This window comes from Cherax quadricarinatus, chromosome 19 (assembly GCF_038502225.1).
Source record: "Cherax quadricarinatus isolate ZL_2023a chromosome 19, ASM3850222v1, whole genome shotgun sequence".
Taxonomy (NCBI): Eukaryota; Metazoa; Arthropoda; class Malacostraca; order Decapoda; family Parastacidae; genus Cherax; species Cherax quadricarinatus.
In genome coordinates, this window is record NC_091310.1 from 47,750,989 (window position 1) to 47,775,849 (window position 24,861).

General features: G+C 42.9%; 1 protein-coding gene across 1 annotated transcript; it reads right to left on the reverse strand.

The window, feature by feature from the left end:
- Positions 1-313: 313 nt before the first annotated feature.
- Positions 314-24,588, reverse strand: LOC138852966 (uncharacterized). Its single transcript, XM_070086848.1, has 2 exons — positions 24,333-24,588; positions 314-1,484 (listed from the first exon to the last, which is right to left on the reverse strand). Exon 2 carries the CDS (start codon positions 1,479-1,481, stop codon positions 885-887), a length of 597 nt encoding a protein of 198 aa, XP_069942949.1. The 5' UTR covers positions 1,482-1,484; positions 24,333-24,588; the 3' UTR covers positions 314-884.
- Between the last annotated feature and the right edge of the window lie 273 nt (positions 24,589-24,861).

Genomic DNA, 24,861 nt, shown 5'->3' on the forward strand with positions numbered 1-24,861 from the left:
ACTCTGATGCGCCTCCCATTACTGTGAACCACTCGCCACTTGTAGCAGGTGCTGGGCTGCACCTCACTGCTGGTAGCCGTTGCTACCTCCCCAACTACAGCCTCCTCACAGCGAGAGACAGACTGCACCTCACTGCTAGAAGCCTCATTCCCCACAACTCCAGCCACCTCACACTCTCTCCCAGACCCATTGAGGTGGACCTTCAGCCTCCTAATCTCCTCCTGGAGAAGCAAAACCTCCTCCTTCAACTCTCCAACCTCAATTTATATCTCACACAAACATACTGTAAATTAAACATGTGATAAGCTTTAACTTTATTTTTATAAAACTGTTATAAAAATGTAAACAATAAATAATAAAATATGTAAACAATAAGATAAATATAATACATTGACTATAAGAAGAGACAGTGTCAACACAAAATCTGTCTTGTCCCTGAAGACCTCTGATTAATGGGTTAGTTACGTCCGTCTCGTGAAAGTACTGTCGAGTGTTTGTCTCCTTAGTGCTGGTTGGTAGTCCACGATATTGGTCAATCATTTACATGATTCTCTATAAGAAACTTAGCTATTCAGTGGCTAAATCACGGACTGCTTATCCAGTCAGAGCTAGCTGGTCCATGATTGGTCGCGGGCTGAAAAACACAATGTGAATATCAGCACATGATAAAAAGAAAACTGTTAAACGCTGTATTTGTCTTGTGATTGTCCCATCTTCCAGGCATATCTGGTTAAGATTTATATCTAGATTTGAGCTTATTAGTGCCAAACAAGACGGGTACTTGGCCCTTCCTCGTCAGTCTTAACACAAACAGAAATTATCAGGTAGTGACTCTCATCAGTTACTGTGTCAGGTACTGTATCAGGTTAAGGCTCCTACAGATATTACGAGTCGGGAAGACGTTCCTTATTCTTGTACTTCATAATTTCCTCTTTCAAATATTTTTGCAAGAGTTTCAGCTTCTCATTTTTCTTCTGCTCTTCTTCCAACCGCTGTGGCAAACTCCTCTGGAATATTGCCTTCTTCTCGCGGTATTCTTTCGACGCCACATTATTCAGACTTCGTTTACGTTGTTCTTTCTCTTCTCCCTCTAGGTTATACTGTCTCTGAACTCTGTGACGGTAACCTTTTCTAGAAGCGGGCGTTTTAGCCATCACACCTTCCAGTGCAGAGTCTAGGGGATATATAGGTTTTCCCTCCTGTAAATTTGGGGAATATATCTTAGGTATTGCCCCCAGCATATCTGTGGATGAGTGGGCATCATACGCTGTGTCAGGAACGTTGCCATTCGGTGAGGTTCGAAGCATACATCCGGATAAGTGGGCAATGTCAGTGGGATATCTATTGTATGCAGTTTCAGGTACAGACTCTCGACGATCCACACTGAAGGAATTAGCAGATGAGGCAGAAGGGTCGTGGAGAAAGGAAGACGATGAACCATTTTGACTTTCGAGCGGCAGCACCTCGTTGGGGTCAACCATCCTCTGAAGACACAATGTAACAGTTATTATACTGCAAGACAGTTTCCGTAGGAATGCATTGTCATATAAAACTTCCTCAGCTATAGATGAAAAACTTATTAGTATATGAGTTAAGGAAATACACATGGATACATTAACATAATGTAATATAAAAAGATACAATGAAAACAAACTGTATGGAGGTTAAAAAGTGGTTAATTAACGCAAGTGAACAGCAAATGAGAGAATGTCTAATATTGTCAGCAAATTTTCTTGCGTATAATAAAGAGATCTGGAGAGAGAGAGAAAAGGTGAGAAAAATAAGACAACAAATTAATTTATCTTTTAAAACTGAAAGTAGCGACATGATGGGTAGGTAGACAATAAGGTTCGAGAGGTAGGGATATTTTTATAAATTATTACACTATAAAATGGAGGTAGAAATGTAAATCCCAGGACAAGGAACAATGTAATATGGTTAGTAAGAAAAGACAGAAGTGAAGTAATAAGTACAGCATGGTGAATGTAGAGGAAACTACAGGAATGAAAAAAAATTTAAGAATAAAATGCTGAACGTAGGAGGATATAAACTATTGAAAGTCTCTGTATATGTTCCATATGTATCAAAGAAAAGAAGGGAACCTGGGGTTTTCAGTTATCCCGTATGGTTCATAGGAAAGAACTGAAGAAGAAGAATAAGTGTGTTGAAGACAACAGGAAGAGCAGAAGACAATAAATTTATGGTGGAGTGGGAAAGACAGAAAATGTGATTTGTATTTAAATTTTTTTTGCTTGTACAGTTCGAGTCTCGACTTCTCTGTGTACATGAAGGTTTGTACTGTATGTATGATTATGTATTCCTAAATGTTCGACTGTTAGTGTGTAAATATTTGTTGTTTCGGTGTATATAAGATATTTCTGAAAAATGAAGATATAAGTAATACAAACCATATTTAAATATTAGTTTAAATATGGTTGGGTGAGAGTAGTAACAGTAGTAGTCTGCAAGAGTAAACTTACAGAGTAATCATCATGCCAAGATGATTGGCAACTGTTAGTCGTCCATTCCAACGCTGACTCAAGTCCCAGATGACCATGTGGGTTAAATCCAGAAGCTTCTGGACGGCCAACTGAGTCAAATTCAGACGCTGAAAAATTACATCCAAGCTTTAGTAGAATGTTCCATGCCACTGCTGGATCTTCAAGTCTAAGTTGATCATGTGGGTCCAAGTCTAATGCTGATGATTCCGGTCTCAGCTGACCTTGTGGGTCATATTCCAACGCTGATGATTCAAGTCCTGGATAACTTATTGAGTGAAATTCAGCCTCGGGTACTGGATAACTTTGTGGATTCCATCCGGATACTGCTGCAGAAGCACCATAGGTCGTGTCTCTCGCATAAGTGTGTTCGGGGATCACCTTAGGTGCCCCCAGCATGTCCGAAACCAGGTCCAGGTCAAAGTTCGTGTAAGGATCCAATCCCGAAGAACCACTCTGTTGATCCATCGTGGGAAGGACATCATTAAGGACGCTACGGAGGTCCTCCATGTTGTATTTGTTAGTTGAAGGGCGACGTCTGACAGACTTTTCTTTTGAGTGAGCAGGTACACTGGAGTTCTTCTTCATAGTTATAAAACAGCGAAGGGAACTCACGTGCTAGAGTAAATACTTGCGAAACGAGTGTGGAGGAGGTCGCCTGCCAGCCTATATATACGTGGAAGAGCTTTAAAGCCGGGAACAAGTTTCACTCATGTTCACAGTTACCTCCGTTCTGACCGGCCCAATAGAAACGTTTGCGACTCTCAAACACTCACAGGTCTCGTTCCCGGCCTCTCGTTCTTACGAAGTCGTGTCCCTCACACGGCTGACGCAACGTTCTTAAAGTATTATTTCAACAGCCAGACAAACACTGTTAAATAACGTTTAGTAAATTTAACTGGTGAGGAAATAACACAGTAAGATATTTATATTGTTTCAAACCCCTGATGAGCCGTAACTGACACTGACCAGCCATGATTGACAAACTGACCAGCCATGACTGACACACTGACCAGCCATGACTGACACACTGACCAGCCATGATTGACAAACTGACCAGCCATGACTGACACACTGACCAGCCATGACTGACACACTGACCAGCCATGACTGACACACTGACCAGCCATGACTGACACACTGACCAGCCATGACTGGCACACTGACCAGCCATGACTGACACTGACCAGATATGACTGACACACTGACCAGCCATGACTGACACCATGACCAGCCATGACTGACACACTGACCAACCATGACTGACACACTGACCAGCTATGATTGACACACTGACTAGCCATGACTGACACACTGACCAGCCATGAATGACACTCTCACCAGCCATAACTGACACCCTGACCAGCCATGACTGACACCATGAACCATGTATGACTGACACCATGAACCAGCTATGGCTGACACCCTGAACAAACCATGATTAACAACCTGAACCAGCGAAAGCTGATATCATGAACCGGCATGGATGACAGCCTGAACCTGCCCTGGCTGATATTCTGAACGTGCTCTAGCTGACACTCTGAACCTGCTATAGCTGACATTCTGAACCTATCCTGGTTGACACTCTGAACCTACCCTGGCTGACACTCTGAACCTGCCATGGCTGACTCTGAACCTGCCACGGCTGACACTCAGAACCTGCCATGGTTGACACTGAACCAGCCACGGCTGACACTGAATCAGCCACGGCTGATTGAATCAGCCACGGCTGACACTCTGAACTCTAGACATATTTAACTTGAGTTATGTACAGAACATTGTTGATATATAAAGTTAAATATTGTTGTTAGTGTTGTTTACGTTTAGACGCATGTTGATGCTTAATGTCACGTTATTTACGTCAAGATGCATGTTGAACATTTATTGTTAACGCATTATACACACACATTTGTGTGCAACATATGAGACTTGTACAGTGTTCCATACTTAAGTCAGAAACGTTATCCATTTGACTGTGTTGTGCTCATGTTTGTTGATGTGGGTGATTCACCTCGTCCCTCCGTCCCTCCCTTCCTCTCTCTCTCACACAGAATGTCATTCATTATTCTGTATACAACAAATGTCAGGTTCAGCGTGGGAACCAGTTCCATTAATAAATGTCAAGAGTATAAAGAAAGTACAGAGGTTAGTAATGAGACTATTCCCGGCGTTAAGTGGAATACAGAGAGGAAGGAAACTTATGAAACTGGCTTGATAAGGTGGATAGAGAAACACTGTTCGGGAGGTGGGCAACAGGTGCACAAAGGTATCGAATGTAAGTTAATATACAAATAAGTTGCGAAGATATTAGGAAGTATTTTTCTAACCTCAGCGCTGTCTGAGAGTTAAATGAGTTTGATACAGTGGTGAAGGCAGACCCCATACACAGCTTTAATAGGGCCTACGAGGCCATACAGCGGGAAGTTAAGAGGGACAACCAGGAGCCGAGACTCGACCTGTACAACTACAACTCGGTAAGTACACACACACACACTAAACCTTACAAAACTGGTAGAGAACATGATTACGACATATAAAATACTCAGAATATTCGATAGCACAGACACAAACAGTCTATATCAGTCTGAGGGTAATTAGGAAGTGAAACGTTTTGGGTGAGAAAGTTGTGAAAACAGTACATATAGTTTTAAGATTAGGCATGCTACGACTTATGAGGCCAGGAATAGTGTAGAGCTGTTTCTGATTAACTGAACAACCTGCCATTCAAACAATGTTTGTTTTCACGTTACAAAGCGTCAGTTTCTGCACGATCTTAACAATGACAACAATAATCTAGGTTAGAAGAGGTTAGCTTAATATAATTTAAATTAACTTATATTTACACAGTTATCCCCCAATAACAGTGGCGTCTTACATGTGGCAGCACAAGGGGCGGAGGGAGGGGTTGATGTTCGGATGGGTCTACCTACCTGGAGTCTACCTGGAGGGAATTCCGGGGATCAACGTCCCCGCGGCCCGGTCCACGACCAGGCCTCCCGGTGGATCAGGGCCTGATCAACGAGGCTGTTACTGCTGGCCGCACGTAATCCAACGTACGAACCACATCCCGGCTGATCCGGCACCGTCTTTAGGTATCTGTCCAGCTCCCTCTTGAAGACAACCAGGGGTCTTCCCGTAATGCCCCTTATTGCTGGTGGGAGGCTCTTGAACAGTCTTGGGCCCCGGACACTTATTGTGTTTTCTCTTACTGTACCAGTGACGCCCCTACTTTTCACTGGGGGTTATGTTGCATCGCCTGCCAAGTCGTTTGCTTTCGTATGGAGTGATTGTTGTGTGCATATTAGGGACCAGTCCCTCCAGAATCTTCCAGGTGTAGATTATGATATATCTCTCTCGCCTGCGCTCTAGTGAGTACAAGTCAAGTGCTTCCAGGCGCTCCCAGTAGTTAAGGTGTTTGATGGAACTTATACGTGCAGTAAAGGTTCTCTGTACATTCTCTAGCTCTGCAATTTCACCTGCCTTGAATGGGGATGTTAATGTGCAGCAGTATTCCAGCCTAGAAAGAATAAGTGATTTAAAAAGAATCATCATTGGCTTAGCATCTCTTGTCTTGAATGTTCTCATTATCCATCCTATCAGTTTCCTAGCAGATGTGATAGTGGCATTGTTGTGATCCTTGAAGGTGAGATCCTCTGACATTACCACTCCCAGGTCTCTCACATTACTTTTCCTCTCTATTGTGTGATTGGAGTTTGTAGTATACTCAGTTCTAGTTATTATTTCCTCCAGTTTTCCATAACGGAGTAGTTGGAATTTGTCTTCATTGAACATCATATTGTTCTCTGTTGCCCATTGGAAAACTTGGTTTACATCTTCTTGGAGGTTAACTGTGTCCTCAATGGATGACACTCTCATGCAGATCCTAGTATCGTCTGCAAAAGATGATACAGCGCTGTGGTTTACATCTCTGTCTATGTCTGATATGAGAATAAGGAACAGGATAGGTGCGAGTACTGTGCCTTGTGGGACAGAGCTCTTCACTATGGCAGCATCTGATTTAACTCTGTTTACCACTACTCTTTGTGTGCGATTGGTTAGAAAGTTGAAGATCCATCTGGGTGGGCGGGAGAAAGGTAGGGAAGGAGCACCGGAAACCTCGCTCACAATCTACCAGTGGATAGCAGAGCAACTTCAAGTAGATCACAAGATTAGAATATTTGTGTGCATTTGACAATATATTTAAATATTCAGTTTGTTCCTGGTTACACTCTTTCTCTTTGGTTAGTTAACTGGTTTTAAAGCCTATCGACTACACGAGGATCATTAAGACTGCGTGGAAATTTTTTTCACCACAAGTCTGAACACATTAATCCTTAGTACAGGGATTAAACTCTCAGTATATACCGTATACAATGAGAGACATACACCTCTCGGTGTATGTCTAGACTTGAGTCAAAGATTTCAAAACAGTCTTCTCTGCGAGTGTTGCTCTGAAGGCGAGAAACACTGGATGTAGTGGATCGTATAAGACAGAACTCAGGCAACGAGCGCCCGTCTCATTAAAACCTGGCCACCTCTGCACTCTCTGAAAATCAGAGGTGAACTCTATACAGTTTCAAGGGTAGGTTCTATATTAAAATATATTTTTCTGGTGGGGTGATAATAATTCTTTGGAAGCGAGCCTTAGGTTTATTGGGTATAATAGTACAGGCGGTGTGTAGGCTGCTAGCTCACGCCAGGCCCACTGTCTAAGCGAGAGTTGGCCGAACGTACGTCTTGCTGGTAAGCTTATTTAGGTACAGGTGCACATAAATATAGTTACACAAAGCATCATACATAGTAACATATATGTAAATTACCTAGGATAACCCCCCCCAAAAAAAGTCAAAGTGACTTATTTCCATTGGGGCTCTTGAGGGTATCTGGTGCGAGTGAGGACAGTCTTTCGCCCAACCAGTTCTAGGTTTGAATTCGGTCACCAGACGGCAGCAAGAGAATAGGCGGTATGGCGCTAAATACAAGCCCGAAAGTAGTTACAGTACGGTAGGGAACTCAACACCAGGAATCAGCAAAGTCGGTCGATATTAGCTACGAGGCGGGACCAGGATCTATTTCTTATTAAATATAACTGGGTACCTCGATCCATCCAAACGCAATTAGGGGAACACACACACACACACACAGGAGCTGAATCGACCCTTGCAACCGCAAACAGGTGAGTACAAACAGAGGTTATGGTCAGTCTTATCAGTGTTGATCACTTACGTTCACACAGGTCACCTACGACCAGTCCCATACAGGTCTTGCCACGCGTTCGTTATTTCAGTTATTCTAATTTAAAATTAAATGCTGATTCAGAGTCAAATGTTCAGCAATAGTTTTGTGATTATAGGCAGAGCCAGTATTTGAAGTGGGGGTAAGCGCACCGCCACATCTCTACACGGGGCCAGGAGCTGTGAATCAACCGCTGCAACCCCATATATGTGAGTGTCCCGGGGCTCGGTTGGCAGCGCACTTAGTTCACATGCTATGGATTCTAACCCCACCCGTACTGTGGTTTGGGCGCCCATGGTTCAATCCTAGGCACGGGTAGAAGCACTGGGCATGTTTCCTTACACCTACTGTCCCTGTTCACCTAGCAGTAAGTAGATACCTGGGTGTTAGTTGACTGGTGTGGGTCGCATCCTGGGGACAAGACAAAAGGACCACAATGGAAATAAGACAGACAGTCCTTGATGACGCATTGATTTTCTTAGGTTATCCTGGCTGGCTAACTCTCCCTACCCCTAGTTAAAAATAACAACAAAAACTCTTATCTTATGCCTAACCACTTGTAAATGATCAGTCCTCTGCTATATCACGACACACCATATTAACCGATATAAATCCTTTATGAAATAAAGAAACATTTACCAATATTTCGGTGAATCCAACTGCACGTCTCCTGACTGTGCTTATCCTTTTCATTTACCTTACATTCTACTGGAATATTTGTGCACAGAAAAAAATCTTAAATAATTTTCAAAATAATAACCGTATTGTTTATTTTATATGAAAACGAAACTTTGCCAAGACAAAGTAAAAAATTATACACAAAATTGTGGTGATTCAACCTGACTCACATGTCTGTTTCAGTTATAATGTTAAGAGGATGAATGAAACCGGGACAAGTACAGCTGCAGGAAAAGTCCGAAGGGTAGTATTTGGTGACGCCAGGCGGAAATATTACGGTCATCTTATCCGGATTACGCCCCGGGGGTCGGCGCCCACTTGGTCAAATAAAGTAAACAATGACGCAAGACGAAAACAATGTGATCAGTTTATATAGAGCTGGCGTCCCGGAGTCAGCATCCACTTGGTCAGCTGCACTTCTTACCATGGCATTTAACAACTCCACCCCTGGCACCGCTGGTACTGGAAACGACCTCGTTTCTGGTGCTGACTTCACTACAAGCTTAGATTTTAGTAACGAGACACACAGAATGGATCTCGGTTACAACGATGATACTGCAATTAGCTCAGCATATGGAACTGTAGACGCAACAAGCCTGAATATATACGGAACTGTAGATGCATATACCCAGGATTTATATGGGACATCAAGTTTGAATTCATACGTAACTAATGGTACAACAAGCTTGGGATCGTACGGAACTACTGATACAAGCTTGGGATCGTACGGAACTACTGATACAAGCTTGGGATCGTACGGAACTACTGATACAACCTTGGGATCATACGGAACTAGTGATACAAGCTTGGGATCATACGGAACTAGTGATACAAGCTTGGGATCATATGGAATTAGTGATACAAGCTTGGGCTCATATGGAACTAGTGATACAAGCTTGGGATCATATGGAATTAATGATACAAGCTTAGGATCATATGGAACTAATGATACAAGCTTGGGATCATACGGAACTACTGATACAAGCTTGGGATCATACGGAACTAGTGATACAAGCTTGGGATCATATGGAACTAGTGATAAAAGCTTGGGATCATACGGAACTAGTGATACAAGTTTGGGACTATACAGAACTAGCGGTACAAGCTTGGATTCATACACAGCCCTACCTACCTCCAACTTCAGCGAGCAGCAGCAGCAGCAAGGTTACACGTGCGAAGAGGACTATGGGGCTTCCTCCACCACACCTGCCACGGAAGACGTACCTTCCCACGAAGCCGAGCAGGGCCTGGGTTACACCGGATGGTCGGGGAACTATATGGTGCAGGGGACGTCATCGCTCACTCTGGCTGGTCCTAGCAACGAGGTAAGTTTACCTGTACATAATTTCGGGAGCATCGTCTCCGCGGTCCAGTCCCAGACACCAGGTCTTCCTGTTAATAGCCTCAGCAGTCTGGTTGCTGGTGCTCACTGCAAGCAGTCCTGCAATTTCTCGCGATGTTGATTATACCTGTTCCACCTGTGTCTATCTTAGCTACTTGTCGGGAATTTTATACCATTACATTGATATAACTGGGCGGCGAGTTTCAGGCCTCGTTTGCCATAGGTTCAAGCCCCACCTGTTCTGTGGTTTTTTTTTACACTACAATAGTACAACAGTTTAAAGACGATATGCAGCCCAGTGTAATTGTGAGGGATTCATCACCATGTGAAGACTACACAACAAACTTCCCTTTAAAACTTCATACACTCAATTTCAGATACAACAAAAATGTTTTAGAATATTTATACAGGTCTGGTTAATATGAACAAGCTGTTAGAAATGACACACAATCCATTTAAAACGACTTAAAGAAGTGTGAGAGCCTCTGGCGATACTGTCTCAATATTCAGCTGCTGAAAGCCGCTAGAAAATGGTATATGACAATAATAATAATATCGTTAATCTACAAAAAAAAAAAACAAAAAAAAAAAAAACACGGTAACAAGGCTGGCTACATTACGCATCCTGCTGGTAAGGTTTGATAGCTAACCTCTTAAGATAAGATTATCCGGCTGGTGTCTAGTTTACTGAACATTCCATTTTCATCTTCTGGGCAGTAACACAAGAGCATATGGATACAAAGGACCTACGGCCAAGAACCGAAAAGGGCACAAAGAAGTTCTTTCGGATATACATTATTTACAAGTGTGTCATTCTTTTTCTTGATCATATATGCAAATTCGGGATATTTGCTCAGAATTTCTGATATCTTATTTTCGGCAAAAAAGATACTTTGAAACCATACCCCCGGGCGGGATTGAACCCGCGGTCATAGAGTCTCAAAACTCCAGCCCGTCGCGTTAGCCACTAGACCAGCTAGCCACAATAAGATTCATCCAACTAGATATATTTCTACACCCTAGGAAAGTTAGCACAGGCACCTCTGTGACCACAAATGCAAGTTTTTACAGACGAATCTCCAGCTAGCGTGGCCGTGACGAACTCTAGCTCAAGTCCCTTCACTGCCGATTTCTTGAGCCAAGATACTTTGACATATTATCTGGATTAATGTACTGTCTATAGATTTCAAAATGGTGATCAAGCACGCAATGTTCAAGAAGTGCGACCCAGCCATTTTATTAAACTCTATGAGTCTATGGGGATTTCTCCCAATCATTTTGCAACAAATTTCTCTGCGTTTTCGTTATTTAGGCTAGGTTTGGTTAGGATGTCTTCTATACACAAAAATAACGAATTACAACATAGCATAACGAAAATAAGTGAGATATAAGATGAAGACGATAAAAAAGTTCTGCCCCGCGAACACACACACACACAAAAAAAAAAACATGCGCATCCACCGAGTCCAGTAGAAAAAAAAATATTCGAGATTATTTTCAGTGTTAGAGGTACCTTATCAGTCACTTATTTAACTGTATTTGGAACAGAGAAATTCTGTCTGTTATTAAACGGACAGACAGGAACGTGACAATAAGGATAATTGCATAATTTATATTTAACATACTCTGTGTATAAGCAAACCGTTCGAGGTACTTCACCGTAAGCTGATACGTAGCCATGTTAATATAACGAATTAATTGGTGATCTGCAAGCGGGGCGTAAATGATAAACGTCTTCGGAGGCTTCTTTACTTTATTTGTAAAGTCGTGGTGGGTACACAAGCTTGTGTTGTGCCCATGACCCAGGAGGGCCATCCCACGAGAGGAGAGAGCTACTAGGCCTTGTCTTACTGCTAGGCCGCTGTGTTAGTGTGTGTGGGACCAACTTCCCCCAGACCTAGACAGGCCCAGAGGGCAGCACTTTAGTGGCGCGAAATATGAACTGAGCTGGCAGACAGCATGGGCTGTCTGTGCAGACAGTACAGGCTGTCTACATTAATACGTGGTTTTAGGGTACACACATGGTTCTTGGTGAGAGTATAAATGAAGGGTCGTAGATAATATTGTAAATCTAATTAATCACTGCAGTTACCTAACTTTAATATCAGTATGCTCCATAACCTGTGTCAGTAGAGTGTAAGAATTAGTATTAGTCTGCTCGAAATGCCTAGTCATGCTAGTGGCCTTCCTTGTAATTAACATTTTATAATATGTAAACCACACATTATAAGCTTTACCAAGAAATAAACATTTTAATTTCAACCAACATAACTGTCCTAAAGGATGAAGGAGCAAAAGTTCTCTCTTATTACTAACTTCACTAAAACGACACTCAAGTAAAACACCACTGGAAACACTAAAACACCACTGGAAACACTAAAACACCACTGGAAACACTAAAACACTACTTCACTAAACACCACTGGAAACACTAAAACACCACTTCACTAAACACCACTGGAAACACTAAAACACCACTTCACTAAACACCACTGGAAACACTAAAACACCACTGGAAACACTAAAACACCACTTCACTAAACACCACTGGAAACACTAAAACACCACTTCACTAAAACACCACTGGAAACACTAAAACACCACTGGAAACACTAAAACACTACTTCACTAAAACACCACTGGAAACACTAAAACACTACTTCACTAAAACACCACTGGAAACACTAAAAAACCATTGGAAACACTAAAACACCACTACACTAAAACACCACTTCACTAAACACCACTGGAAACACTAAAACACCACTTCACTAAACACCACTGGAAACACTAAAACACCACTTCACTAAACACCACTGGAAACACTAAAACACCACAACATTAAAACACCACTGGAAACACTAAAACACCATTGGAAGCACTAAAACACTAATACACTAAAACACCAATGAAAACAGTAAAACACTTCACTAAAACCACCACTGGAAACACTAAAACACCACTTCACTAAAACACCACCGAAAACACTAAAACACCACTGGAAACACTAAAACACCACTGGTAATACTAAAACACCTCTAAAACACCAATGAAAACACTAAAACACCACTGGAAACACTAAAACACCAATGAAAACAGTAAAACACTTCACTAAAACCACCACTGGAAACACTAAAACACCACTTCACTAAAACACCAACGAAAACACTAAAACACCAATGAAAACAGTAAAACACTTCACTAAAACCACCACTGGAAACACTAAAACACCACTTCACTAAAACACCAACGAAAACACTAAAACACCACTGGAAACACTAAAACACCACTGGTAATACTAAAACACCTCTAAAACACCAATGAAAACACTAAAACACCACTGGAAACACTAAAACACCAATGAAGACGCTAAAACATCAATGAAGACACTAAAACACCACTGGAAACACTAAAACACCAATGAAGACGCTAAAACATCAATGAAGACACTAAAACACCACTGGAAACACTAAAACACGACTTCACGAAACACCACTGGAAACACGGTAACACCGAGACTTGTTATTTAAATATCAGTAATTTAACTATATCACGGATGGAAAAGCGAAAAAAATATATAAAAAAGCCAGTTTGTTTATTACACAACGCTTCGTCCTAAAATAAACAAAGCTTCGTCAATAAAAAGTATCGCTTTGCTAAGTGAGTTTATATAACTAGTTGGTTGGTGAAGGCATCGTTGAAGGGTGATATTCAACACTAATAGCTGAATCTTCGTATCAATTATGAAGTGAACGAACGAACGAACGAAAGTTCAGGTAAGATCCCAAATGGGATGAGCGGGGAAGACGGGACAGACGAAGAATAGTGCTGGAGAGGAGTGTTCTTAATTGTAGAAATAGAGCCAGGGCTTAACCCAGCAGCTAAGTCGATCGTGGGACAGACATTGAGAACACACATAGCAGGCTCTTCTGTTGGGACTCCGGTGGGTGAGTGGGGAAGTGTGGACAGACGATGAATAGTCGTGAGAGGAAGGTCTTGAGTTGTAGATGAAAGAGCCAGGGCTAAACCCAGCTGCGTGGCACTGCGAGGCAGTGTAGAGAGGGCATGTTGAGGACATAGAGGAGAGAGCAGACTGCAGACAGTGCTCGCTGGCTGATATGCTTCAGGCTGAGGTGAAGAGCTGGTTGGGACGTCAGGTGTCGGGAGGCTCACGTTATGAGCTGCGGAAGTGTGTTGAGTGTTTGGCTACACTAACAGAACACAGAGAGTAGTCGTCAACAGAGTAAAGTCCGAGGCAGCTACGGTGAAAAGCTCTGTTCCACAAGGCACAGTACTCGCTCCCATCTTGTTCCTCATCCTTATATCCGACATAGACAAGGATGTCAGCCACAGCACCGTGTCTTCCTTTGCAGATGACACCCGAATCTGCATGACAGTGTCTTCCATTGCAGACACTGCAAAGCTCCAGGCAGACATCAACCAAATCTTTCAGTGGGCTGCAGAAAACAATATGAAGTTCAACGATGAGAAATTTCAATTACTCAGATATGGTAAACATGAGGAAATTAAATCTTCATCAGAGTACAAAACAAATTCTGGCCACAAAATAGAGCGAAACACCAACGTCAAAGACCTGGGAGTGATCATGTCGGAGGATCTCACCTTCAAGGACCATAACATTGTATCAATCGCATCTGCTAGAAAAATGACAGGATGGATAATGAGAACCTTCAAAACTAGGGAGGCCAAGCCCATGATGACACTCTTCAGGTCACTTGTTCTATCTAGGCTGGAATATTGCTGCACACTAACAGCACCTTTCAAGGCAGGTGAAATTGCCGACCTAGAAAATGTACAGAGAACTTTCACGGCGCGCATAACGGAGATAAAACACCTCAATTATTGGGAGCGCTTGAGGTTCCTAAACCTGTATTCCCTGGAACGCAGGAGGGAGAGATACATGATTATATACACCTGGAAAATCCTAGAGGGACTAGTACCGAACTTGCACACGAAAATCACCCACTACGAAAGCAAAAGACTTGGCAGACGATGCACCATCCCCCCAATGAAAAGCAGGGGTGTCACTAGCACGTTAAGAGACCATACAATAAGTGTCAGGGGCCCGAGACTGTTCAACTGCCTCCCAGCACACATAAGGGGGATTACCAACAGACCCCTGGCAGTCTTCAAGCTGGCACTGGACAAGCACCTAAAGTCAGTTCCGGATCAGCCGGGCTGTGGCTCGTATGTTGGTTTGCGTGCAGCCAGCAGAAACAGCCTGGTTGATCAGGCTCTGATCCACCAGGAGGCCTGGTCTCAGACCGGGCCGCGGGGGCGTTGACCCCCGGAACTCTCTCCAGGTAAACTCCAGGTAAACACTTCGCTGGTGATGGAGCCACTCTTGAGTCTTTTGAAGTCTCTCTTGGACATGTGGAATAGTTGCATTCTGAGGTTGGAGCAGTTCAGATTCATCACGAGGTAAGATAGTGCGTTTTCAAAAGGAATTTGGTGAGGTTTGGTGCAGGTGTACTTAACAGCTCCCTCCTTCATTAAGTGGTGCATATCAGCTGCGCTCATTTCGGTTGGGAGGTTGGGGGTGGTGTAGAAGGTTAGAGACCCATTAAAGGCTTGGCTTAGGTAACGGTTGCCTGTGGTTTCTTCGGTTACTTCTTCGACTACTACTTCGTCGTTGTCCGAGGGTTGTTCATAATGTTCTTGTACTATTTCGTCATCTGTGCCTGTGTTGAGAGGAAGCAGGGAGTGTTGGTCGGTTGTGATTTGTTGGGCTGGTGGTGGGTGGTGAAAGGTGGCAGTAGACGGTGGTGTTGGTTCTGGAGCAGTCTTGGTCAGATATACGAGTAGGACCAGGGGTTGAGGTGAAGTTAACAATGTCTGGAATTAGCCTGAGGAGGTCTTGTGATGGTGGCGAGTCTGGAAAGTTGAAGTTTGGCATGTTGTTAAGGCGAAACAGTTCATTGATTGTGGTGTTGAATGAGCCAGGGTTTGCAGCATTAGTGAGGTGTGCATACATCATACAGTATAGCACCTTGGATGGAGCAGCGTCAGGAAGAGCAGAGAGGGACTGGCTGGGTGGAGATGATTGTTGTGTAGCTTGAAGGAGTTCGGTGGTATCTGATTGAATTTTTGCAATGGCGGCGTATGTTGGCGATTTAGAGTTGTTCTTCTTGGTTTCTTCAATGATTTTCTAAGACAGAACTTGTAATAAAGTTGGTAGAATTACCGACAATATGTAAAGCAAAAGGACACAAGTGCAACTAATGTGACATTTATTGTGGCAACGTTTCACTCTCCAGGAGCTTTATCAAGCCATTACAAACAATACATGGACACAGAGGGTATATAAAGGCTCAGAGTGAGGTGCAATACTAGTGAGGTAACATTTCGATGTTCACTAGTGGTAGTAGTAGTAGTGGTAGTGACAAAAGTAATACAATATGATAGAGCAATTAATTCGTACAAGAGTAAAAGGATATAAAAGCTATTACTTGGGTAACATAAAAATAGGTTGGACAAATATAGACTGGAAAGAGGCAGCTTGTTTCAGTGTTCACTCAAAGCACATTACAGAGAGTGAACACTGAAACAAGCTGCCTCTTTCCAGTCTATATTTGTCCAACCTATTTTTATGTTACCCAAGTAATAGCTTTTATATCCTTTTACTCTTGTACGAATTAATTTCTCTATCATATTGTATTACTTTTGTCACTACCACTACTACTACTACCACTAGTGAACATCGAAATGTTACCTCACTAGTATTGCACCTCACTCTGAGCCTTTATATACCCTCTGTGTCCATGTATTGTTTGTAATGGCTTGATAAAGCTCCTGGAGAGTGAAACGTTGCCACAATAAATGTCACATTAGTTGCACTTGTGTCCTTTTACTTTACATATTGTCGGTAATTCTTTACGTAGAGGGCATTTTGCTGCAAGGGTGTGGTGAGTACCTTTGCAGTTGAGGCAGGTAGGAGAGGTAGTGGTAGTAGAACATTCCTTGAAGTAATAAAGTTGGTAGAATTACCGACAATATGTACCGACATACGAACCCATCAGCACTCAACAGTGGGAGACGCTCACCAAAGACTTTCTATACAAAACCAGACAAATACTCAAACGCACTAGAGAAGGGAAGAAACTTCTGTACTTGTTACCAAGCAACCCTAAACCAGCACACATGTATGGTTTACCCAAGACCCATAAACACAATATTCCTCTCAGACCAATCACGTCAGGAATAGGCAGTGCTCCACACAAACTAGCCGGAGTTCTTGCAAAACATTTTTCCTGCCTTCTGGGGACCATCAGCCCCGCTCATCTTAAACACTCAGGCGACCTTCTCAACCGCATCCGTAACCTCTCCATCCGTAACAAGAAACTTAGCAGTTTGGATGTGACTTCCCTCTTCACAAAAGTACCTACCAAAAAAGCCATCGAGGTTCTACGACGTAAAGTCAACCAGGACCTTAATCTTCCTTTACCTCCCGGAGATTTTGTTGACTTGATTGAACTCTGTGTTAATTTCAACTGTTTTTCTTTCAATAACAAGCTCTACAAACAAACCTACGGCATGGGAATGGGATCCCCAATAAGTGCCGTCCTAGCCAACTTATACATGGAACACCTAGAGTCCGAACACTTCGCCAACATCATCCCTTCAAGCGTCACTTGGTTACGTTACGTGGACGATGTCCTCGTAATAACTCCAAAACGTTTTGATGTACGGGACCTTCAGGCAAGGTTCAACGCAGTTGAACCAGCGATTCAGTTTACACTAGAAGAAGAGTCCAATGACAAGCTACCTTTCCTCGACGTCCTCATTCACAAAGTAGACAACAACCTAAGATTTCAAGTTTATCGGAAACCCACCAATAAAAATGATCTCACACACTTCTATTCAAGTCAAGATACCAAGACCAGATTGAACAAAATGGTATAAAATACCGACAGGTTGTTAGGTAAGACACATATGCAACAGTTAGGTATCTTTATTATGAAACGTTTCGCCTACACAGTAGGCTTCTTCAGTCAAGTACAGAAAGGTTGAAAGAAGCAGAAGATACTTGAAGACGATGTAATCAGTCCATCACCCTTAAAGTTTTGAGGTGGTCAGTCCCTCAGTCTGGAGAAGAGCATTGTTCCATAGTATGAAACAATATGGAGAAGAAGTGTCAGGATGGAGCTTTTTATAGCGCCAAGAGGTGAGACGTAGGCCACTAGGAGAGGTAAGAACTCAGATGATGAGAGGTCAGGTCCCTCTCAAATCCAGCCCCTCTCACTAGTGGAAGTTGTCGAAGTTGATTGTAGGTCTGTACCAAGATACCCTTGTGTTGCAGTGTCTGACAGATTGAACAAAATGGTATAAAATACCGACAGGTTGTTAGGTAAGACACATATGCAACAGTTAGGTATCTTTATTATGAAACGTTTCGCCTACACAGTAGGCTTCTTCAGTCAAGTACAGAAAGGTTGATAGAAGCAGAAGATACTTGAAGACGATGTAATCAGTCCATCACCCTTAAAGTTTTGAGGTGGTCAGTCCCTCAGTCTGGAGAAGAGCATTGTTCCATAGTATGAAACAATATGGAGAAGAAGTAAAGCAAACAAGCAAACAAGTTTAGGTAAGATCCCAATGGGATGAGCGGGGAAGACGGGACAGATGAAGAATAGCTCTAGAGAGGAGTGTTCTTAGTAAGAGAAATAGAGCCAGGGCTTAACCCAGCAGCTAAGGCGATCGTGGGGCAGACTTGAGAACAGGAATAGCAGGGACTGTTGCATTGAACTTGTTGTAGTTGAAGTCTTGAATCTTGAGTAGCTGGCAGCAGGCTAGGTCACATCAGAGGGTAGAACACATATGGGAGTTATAGGTGTAACTGAGGAGGCAGGTTAGCAATGGAGCCATTTTCAAACTTTTTGAAGCTGCTTCTAGATAGGTGGTATAATTTAGCCTTGTTGCTGAAGGTGAAACGTAGAGGCTTGATGAACTCAAGAACTTGGGTGAGTGTGAAGTGAAGCGGTGATTCACATGCATACTTGACTGTTCCAGCACCGAGGCTTTTGTAGAGTTCAGTACAGGTCATGGTGTCAGTATTTGAAGGAGAAGTGTAAAAGGTAAGGTTTTCCCATGAGGGTTTACTGGAGTCGTCGTTATCTTCCTCTTCTGGAGTGGATTCACTGGGAGAATCTACAATGGTGGTAGCAGGTGACTGAGGTTCGACAGGAGCAGCTGTGAGGTGTAATGGTTGTGTAACAGCAGGCTGGGAGATGTGGGAGGCGGTGGTTGAGGCAACTTGATCAACGTTGTCAGCGGTGGAAGTGGTTATAGAAGTTACAGGAGCAGTTGCTTGGGCAGGAGACAGGTCTGCAGGTGCAGTAAAGTTCAGGACGTTGGGAAGGATCTTGAGGATGTCTTCTGAAGGTGTGGATTCCGGAAAATTGAAGGCAGGCATGTTGTTCAGACGGAATAGTTCGTTAATAGTGGTGTTGAAAGTGCCGGGGCTTGCTGCGTTTGCAAGGTGTGCATACACCATGCAGTACAGCACCTTGGAAGGAGCACCGTCGGGGAGTGGAGAGAGGGAGTTGCTGGGCGATGGTGCCTGTAGATTAGCGTGTAGAGTCTTGATGGCGTCGGTTTGTGGTTTGGTTATTGCAGCATATGTCGGTGAATTGGAGGTCTTCTTCAGAATTTTAGTTTTCTTCAATATGATTTCTTTCCTGAGTGGGCACTTAGCTGCAAGGGTATGATGATTACCCTTGCAGTTAAGACATGTTGGTGTTGTAGTAATGGTGCAGGATCTGAAATCGTGTCCATCATTCCCACATTTTGAACAAAACTTCTTATTCTTGATGGGGCAGTCCTTGGTGGTGTGATTATAGGAGTAGCAGGTCCAGCAGTGGGAGATGTATGTGAAACGTTCTTGTTCTATATGACTTGGGTGAATGTGGTAATATGAGATGGCCAGACCGTCAGAGAGAGCTTGGGCAGCCATGGAGATGTCTGAGAATGTAATCTTTAGCATTGATGTGGCGTTGGGGATCTTTGAGATGCTGTCTACCGAGGCCCACGTGTTTTGTTCCTCAATAGATGTCTTCAGTGCTTCAGTAGAGAGAGAGGTGACGATATTGTCAAGTCTTTTCACAAAGACCGAACGTTTCGACTTCAAGAATGGAGACGGGGATAGAGTGAATTGTTGTGTTTGTAGGGTCCTGATTGAAGAGTCGTCCATTAGTTTTAGTGCTTCCGTGTCATCTGTGCAGACGACAATGAAGGAGTCTTTCAGAGAGTGGATTGCCGTAAATTTGACCTGCAGGCGGGTCTTAACGACGGTAGCTAAAGCTAACTTTGAGGAGTCATTTATTGCACCATTCACAGGTTTGATTTTCACACGATTCGACAGCATTGTGAAAAGGATATCACGTTTGTAGAATATAAATTCTACACCCCGACGGGGTCAAAGAGAGGCTTCTAGGTGTAGAGCAACTGTATGATCGGACTGTGTGATCGAGCGTCACTGACGCCTATATAAGCGCCAGTCTCCTTGCCTGTCATCGAAGATAAAGGGGGTATCTCCATCAGAGGTACACCTGTAGCCATTAGAAACCCTAACAAGATCTTGGGATATGAAATAGACAGGCTGCTCCACTCAACATCTCATGTAACTAAAAAGATCAACACAGCCAAAGCCGGTCTTAGCAGACTCTTTCGATTCAATCAAGCCCCTCAACATGTCAAAAAACATCTGTATAAAATGATAATAAGACCTATACTCGAATACCCTTGTGTCCCAATGTCATTGACAACAAAGACCAACATGCTACGGTTACAAAGGGTCCAGAATAGAGCTCTTCGCTTTATTACCGATACCAGGAGGAGAGACAAAGTTAAAATGGCAGATTTACACACACAACAAGATATTTCTGCCATAAATGTACGCCTTGACACCCTAAAAAAGAAACAACTTTATACAATGCAAGAACTATACATGCCAGATAGAGAACATCCTATACAAGTGATAAATACCACCGATTACACCATCAATACTCCACCTCACAGGACTCAAAGAATGACTCTCCCACAGAGGGTTCGTCGTTTTATTCATAAAGATGATTACCCTCGACCCATGATTTTGAGCAACTTACCTGATGAAGAAGATTGGATACTACCAGAACCTTTCTATGTATACTGAGAAAATCATCGCCCCCAATTAGGGAGACATCTTAAATAACTTTCTAATGTAAAATTATGCTATTGACTATTGTTGGACACCACCATTAAGAAGCTATTGTCACGAGCTCATAAACTGGCCAGAAAATATTGCCTTTTTTGTCGTATAAATATCCGTTGTGCAATCGCGAAAAAAAAAAAAAAAAAAAAAAAAAAAAAAAAAAAAAAAAAAAAAAAAAAAAAAAAAAGCAATTGCAACTTGTATAAGTACTACCAATTCAGAGTCATGTAGTTATATACCTATTATATCTATGTGACTCTGATGGGTTAGTATTATACCCCTTAAAGAATATCTTATCAATTCACATACACTTTTCAAATTGCACCAAAGTGGTTGGGCCACTTACCTTTTATATCCTACCTCTCCCCCCCTCCCACCCTTTTCCAATATTTCCATCCTTACCCATCCTTCCCCATCTTACCAAAGCTCTGGTCATCAGAAGCGAAGAAGCTTCAGAATCTCTACAACCACGGTGCTCTAAACACCACCTCCAAGGCCGAGGGACTGATTACCTCATCTTTTGTATATAGTTCTTCGTTTTTCTTATTATGTCCAAGAATTTGTATTGATAAAGCCACTGCATGGCGAAACGTCTACAATAAAGATAACCAGATGTTGCACAAGTGTCTTAACGCTACCTAAGTTGTGGTATTCCCAGCATACTACTTAGGTTGTGGTATTCCCTGCACGCTACTAAAGTTGTGGTATTCCCTGTACGCTACCTAAGTTGTGGTATTCCCTGCACGCTAATAAAGTTGTGGTATTCCCTGCACGCTACTAAAGTTGTGGTATTCTCTGCACGCTACTAAAATTGTGGTATTCCCTGCACGCTACTAAAGTTGTGGTATTCTCTGCACGCTACTAAAATTGTGGTATTCCCTGCACGCTACTCAAGTTGTGGTATTCCCTACACGCTACTAAAGTTGTGGTATTCTCTGCACGCTACTAAAATTGTGGTATTCCCTGCACGCTACTCAAGTTGTGGTATTCCCTACACGCTACTAAAATTGTGGTATTCTCTGCACGCTACTAAAATTGTGGTATTCCCTGCACGCTACTCAAGTTGTGGTATTCCCTGCACGCTACTAAAGTTGTGGTATTCTCTGCACGCTACTAAAATTGTGGTATTCCCTGCACGCTACTCAAGTTGTGGTATTCTCTGCACGCTACTAAAATTGTGGTATTCCCTGCACGCTACTCAAGTTGTGGTATTCCCTGCACGCTACTCAAGTTGTGGTATTCCCTGCACGCTACCAAAGTTGTGGTATTCCCTGCACACTACCCAAGTTGTGGTATTCCCTGCACACTACCCAAGTTGTGGTATTCCCTGCACGCTACCCAAGTTGTGGTAGTCCCTGCACGCTACCAAAGTTGTGGTATTCCCTGCACGCTACCTAAGTTGTGGTATTCCCTGCACGCTAATTAAGTTGTGGTATTCCCTGCACGCTACTAAAGTTGTGGTATTCTCTGCACGATACTAAAATTGTGGTATTCCCTGCACGCTACTAAAGTTGTGGTATTCTCTGCACGCTACTAAAATTGTGGTATTCCCTGCACGCTACTCAAGTTGTGGTATTCCCTACACGCTACTAAAGTTGTGGTATTCTCTGCACGCTACTAAAATTGTGGTATTCCCTGCACGCTACTAAAGTTGTGGTATTCTCTGCACGCTACTCAAGTTGTGGTATTCCCTGCACGCTACTAAAGTTGTGGTATTCTCTGCACGCTACTAAAATTGTGGTATTCCCTGCACGCTACTCAAGTTGTGGTATTCTCTGCACGCTACTAAAATTGTGGTATTCCCTGCACGCTACTCAAGTTGTGGTATTCCCTGCACGCTACTCAAGTTGTGGTATTCCCTGCACACTACCCAAGTTGTGGTATTCCCTGCACGATACCCAAGTTGTGGTAGTCCCTGCACGCTACCAAAGTTGTGGTATTCCCTGCACGCTACCTAAGTTGTGGTATTCCCTGCACGCTAATTAAGTTGTGGTATTCTCTGCACGCTACTAAAATTGTGGTATTCCCTGCACGCTACTAAAGTTGTTGTATTCTCTGCACGCTACTAAAATTGTGGTATTCCCTGCACGCTACTCAAGTTGTGGTATTCCCTACACGCTACTAAAGTTGTGGTATTCTCTGCACGCTACTAAAATTGTGATATTCCCTGCACGCTACTAAAGTTGTGGTATTCTCTGCACACTACCCAAGTTGTGGTATTCCCTGCACGCTACCCAAGTTGTGGTAGTCCCTGCACGCTACCAAAGTTGTGGTATTCCCTGTACGCTACCTAAGTTGTGGTATTCCCTGCACGCTAATTAAGTTGTGGTATTCCCTGCACGCTACTAAAGTTGTGGTATTCTCTGCACGCTACTAAAATTGTGGTATTCCCTGCACGCTACTAAAGTTGTGGTATTCTCTGCACGCTACTAAAATTGTGGTATTCCCTGCATGCTACTCAAGTTGTGGTATTCCCTGCACGCTACTCAAGTTGTGGTATTCCCTGCACGCCACCAAAGTTGTGGTATTCCCTGCACACTACCCAAGTTGTGGTATTCCCTGCACACTACCCAAGTTGTGGTATTCCCTGCACGCTACCCAAGTTGTGGTAGTCCCTGCACGCTACCAAAGTTGTGGTATTCCCTACACGCTACCCAAGTTGTGGTATTCCCTGCACGCTACCCAAGTTGTGGTATTCCCTGCACGCTACTCAAGTTGTGGTATTCCCTGCACGCTACCAAAGTTGTGGTATTCCCTGCACGCTACCCAAGTTGTGGTATTCCCTGCACGCTACCAAAGTTGTGGTATTCCCTGCACGCTACCCAAGTTGTGGTATTCCCTGCACGCTACCAAAGTTGTGGTATTCCCTGCACGCTACCAAAGTTGTGGTATTCCCTGCACGCTACCCAAGTTGTGGTATTCCCTGCACGCTACCAAAGTTGTGGTATTCCCTGCACGCTACCAAAGTTGTGGTATTCCCTGCACGCTACCAAAGTTGTGGTATTCCCTGCACGCTACATAGCTATAGTTATAACTCATACATTGAAGAGAGAGGAAAACTCCCACACCATGCTAAGTCACATAGTAATTACTAAGCCAGGAACGTAACCCCAAACTCTAGTGTATCACATATTTTAAATAATAATTTTTAAGAGCTAAATCCGTAATACAGATATTTTGTCTTCGGTATAATTATTGTTGTTGTTTTTAAGCGCTAAACCCGTCGGGATCATATAGCGACTGAAGAATGTTCGAGTCAGGTTTGATCAAAATGGAGAGTAGCTATAATTCCCACATTAAGAGTCCTTCTCTAGCGTCAACGCATCTTCATGGAAGGGAACGGTTTATCACTGATAAAAGAAGCACCTACCTTGTGTTTCCTGTTGAATTACCATATTTCTGTACTGGGGCTAAACGTTCTTCAGTCAATTTTATCAGGTCATCGGTTGACATTTCTTTCCAACACAGTTCCTTTCGTATTCTTGGGTGAATCCTACTGGTGATCCCTGATGATCTTGGGAATACGTTTATTAAGTAACTGAAGGCTGAGAATATCCGAAACATCGTTTATAACATCAATACGTTTCCGTGATAAACGCAGAGTGTGTGTGGCGTGTTGTTCAAGTGTCCGCCATGACACCTCTACCAGTGCTGATGTGCCACAGCTACTGGACCACCGGGGAGTAATATATTTATTTCTTCGTAAGAACCTCATATTAACTGTGATCACACAGATGATTGAAAGTGATATAACTACAATTATTTACTCGTACCTCCGATATTTTAAATTATTTATTTTGTATATATTATTGAGACAAATGACAACGCCGCATCTGACTGCCAGACATATTTGTCATGTCGAGAGGTAAAACTTCTATCACACAGTATTATTAATAATA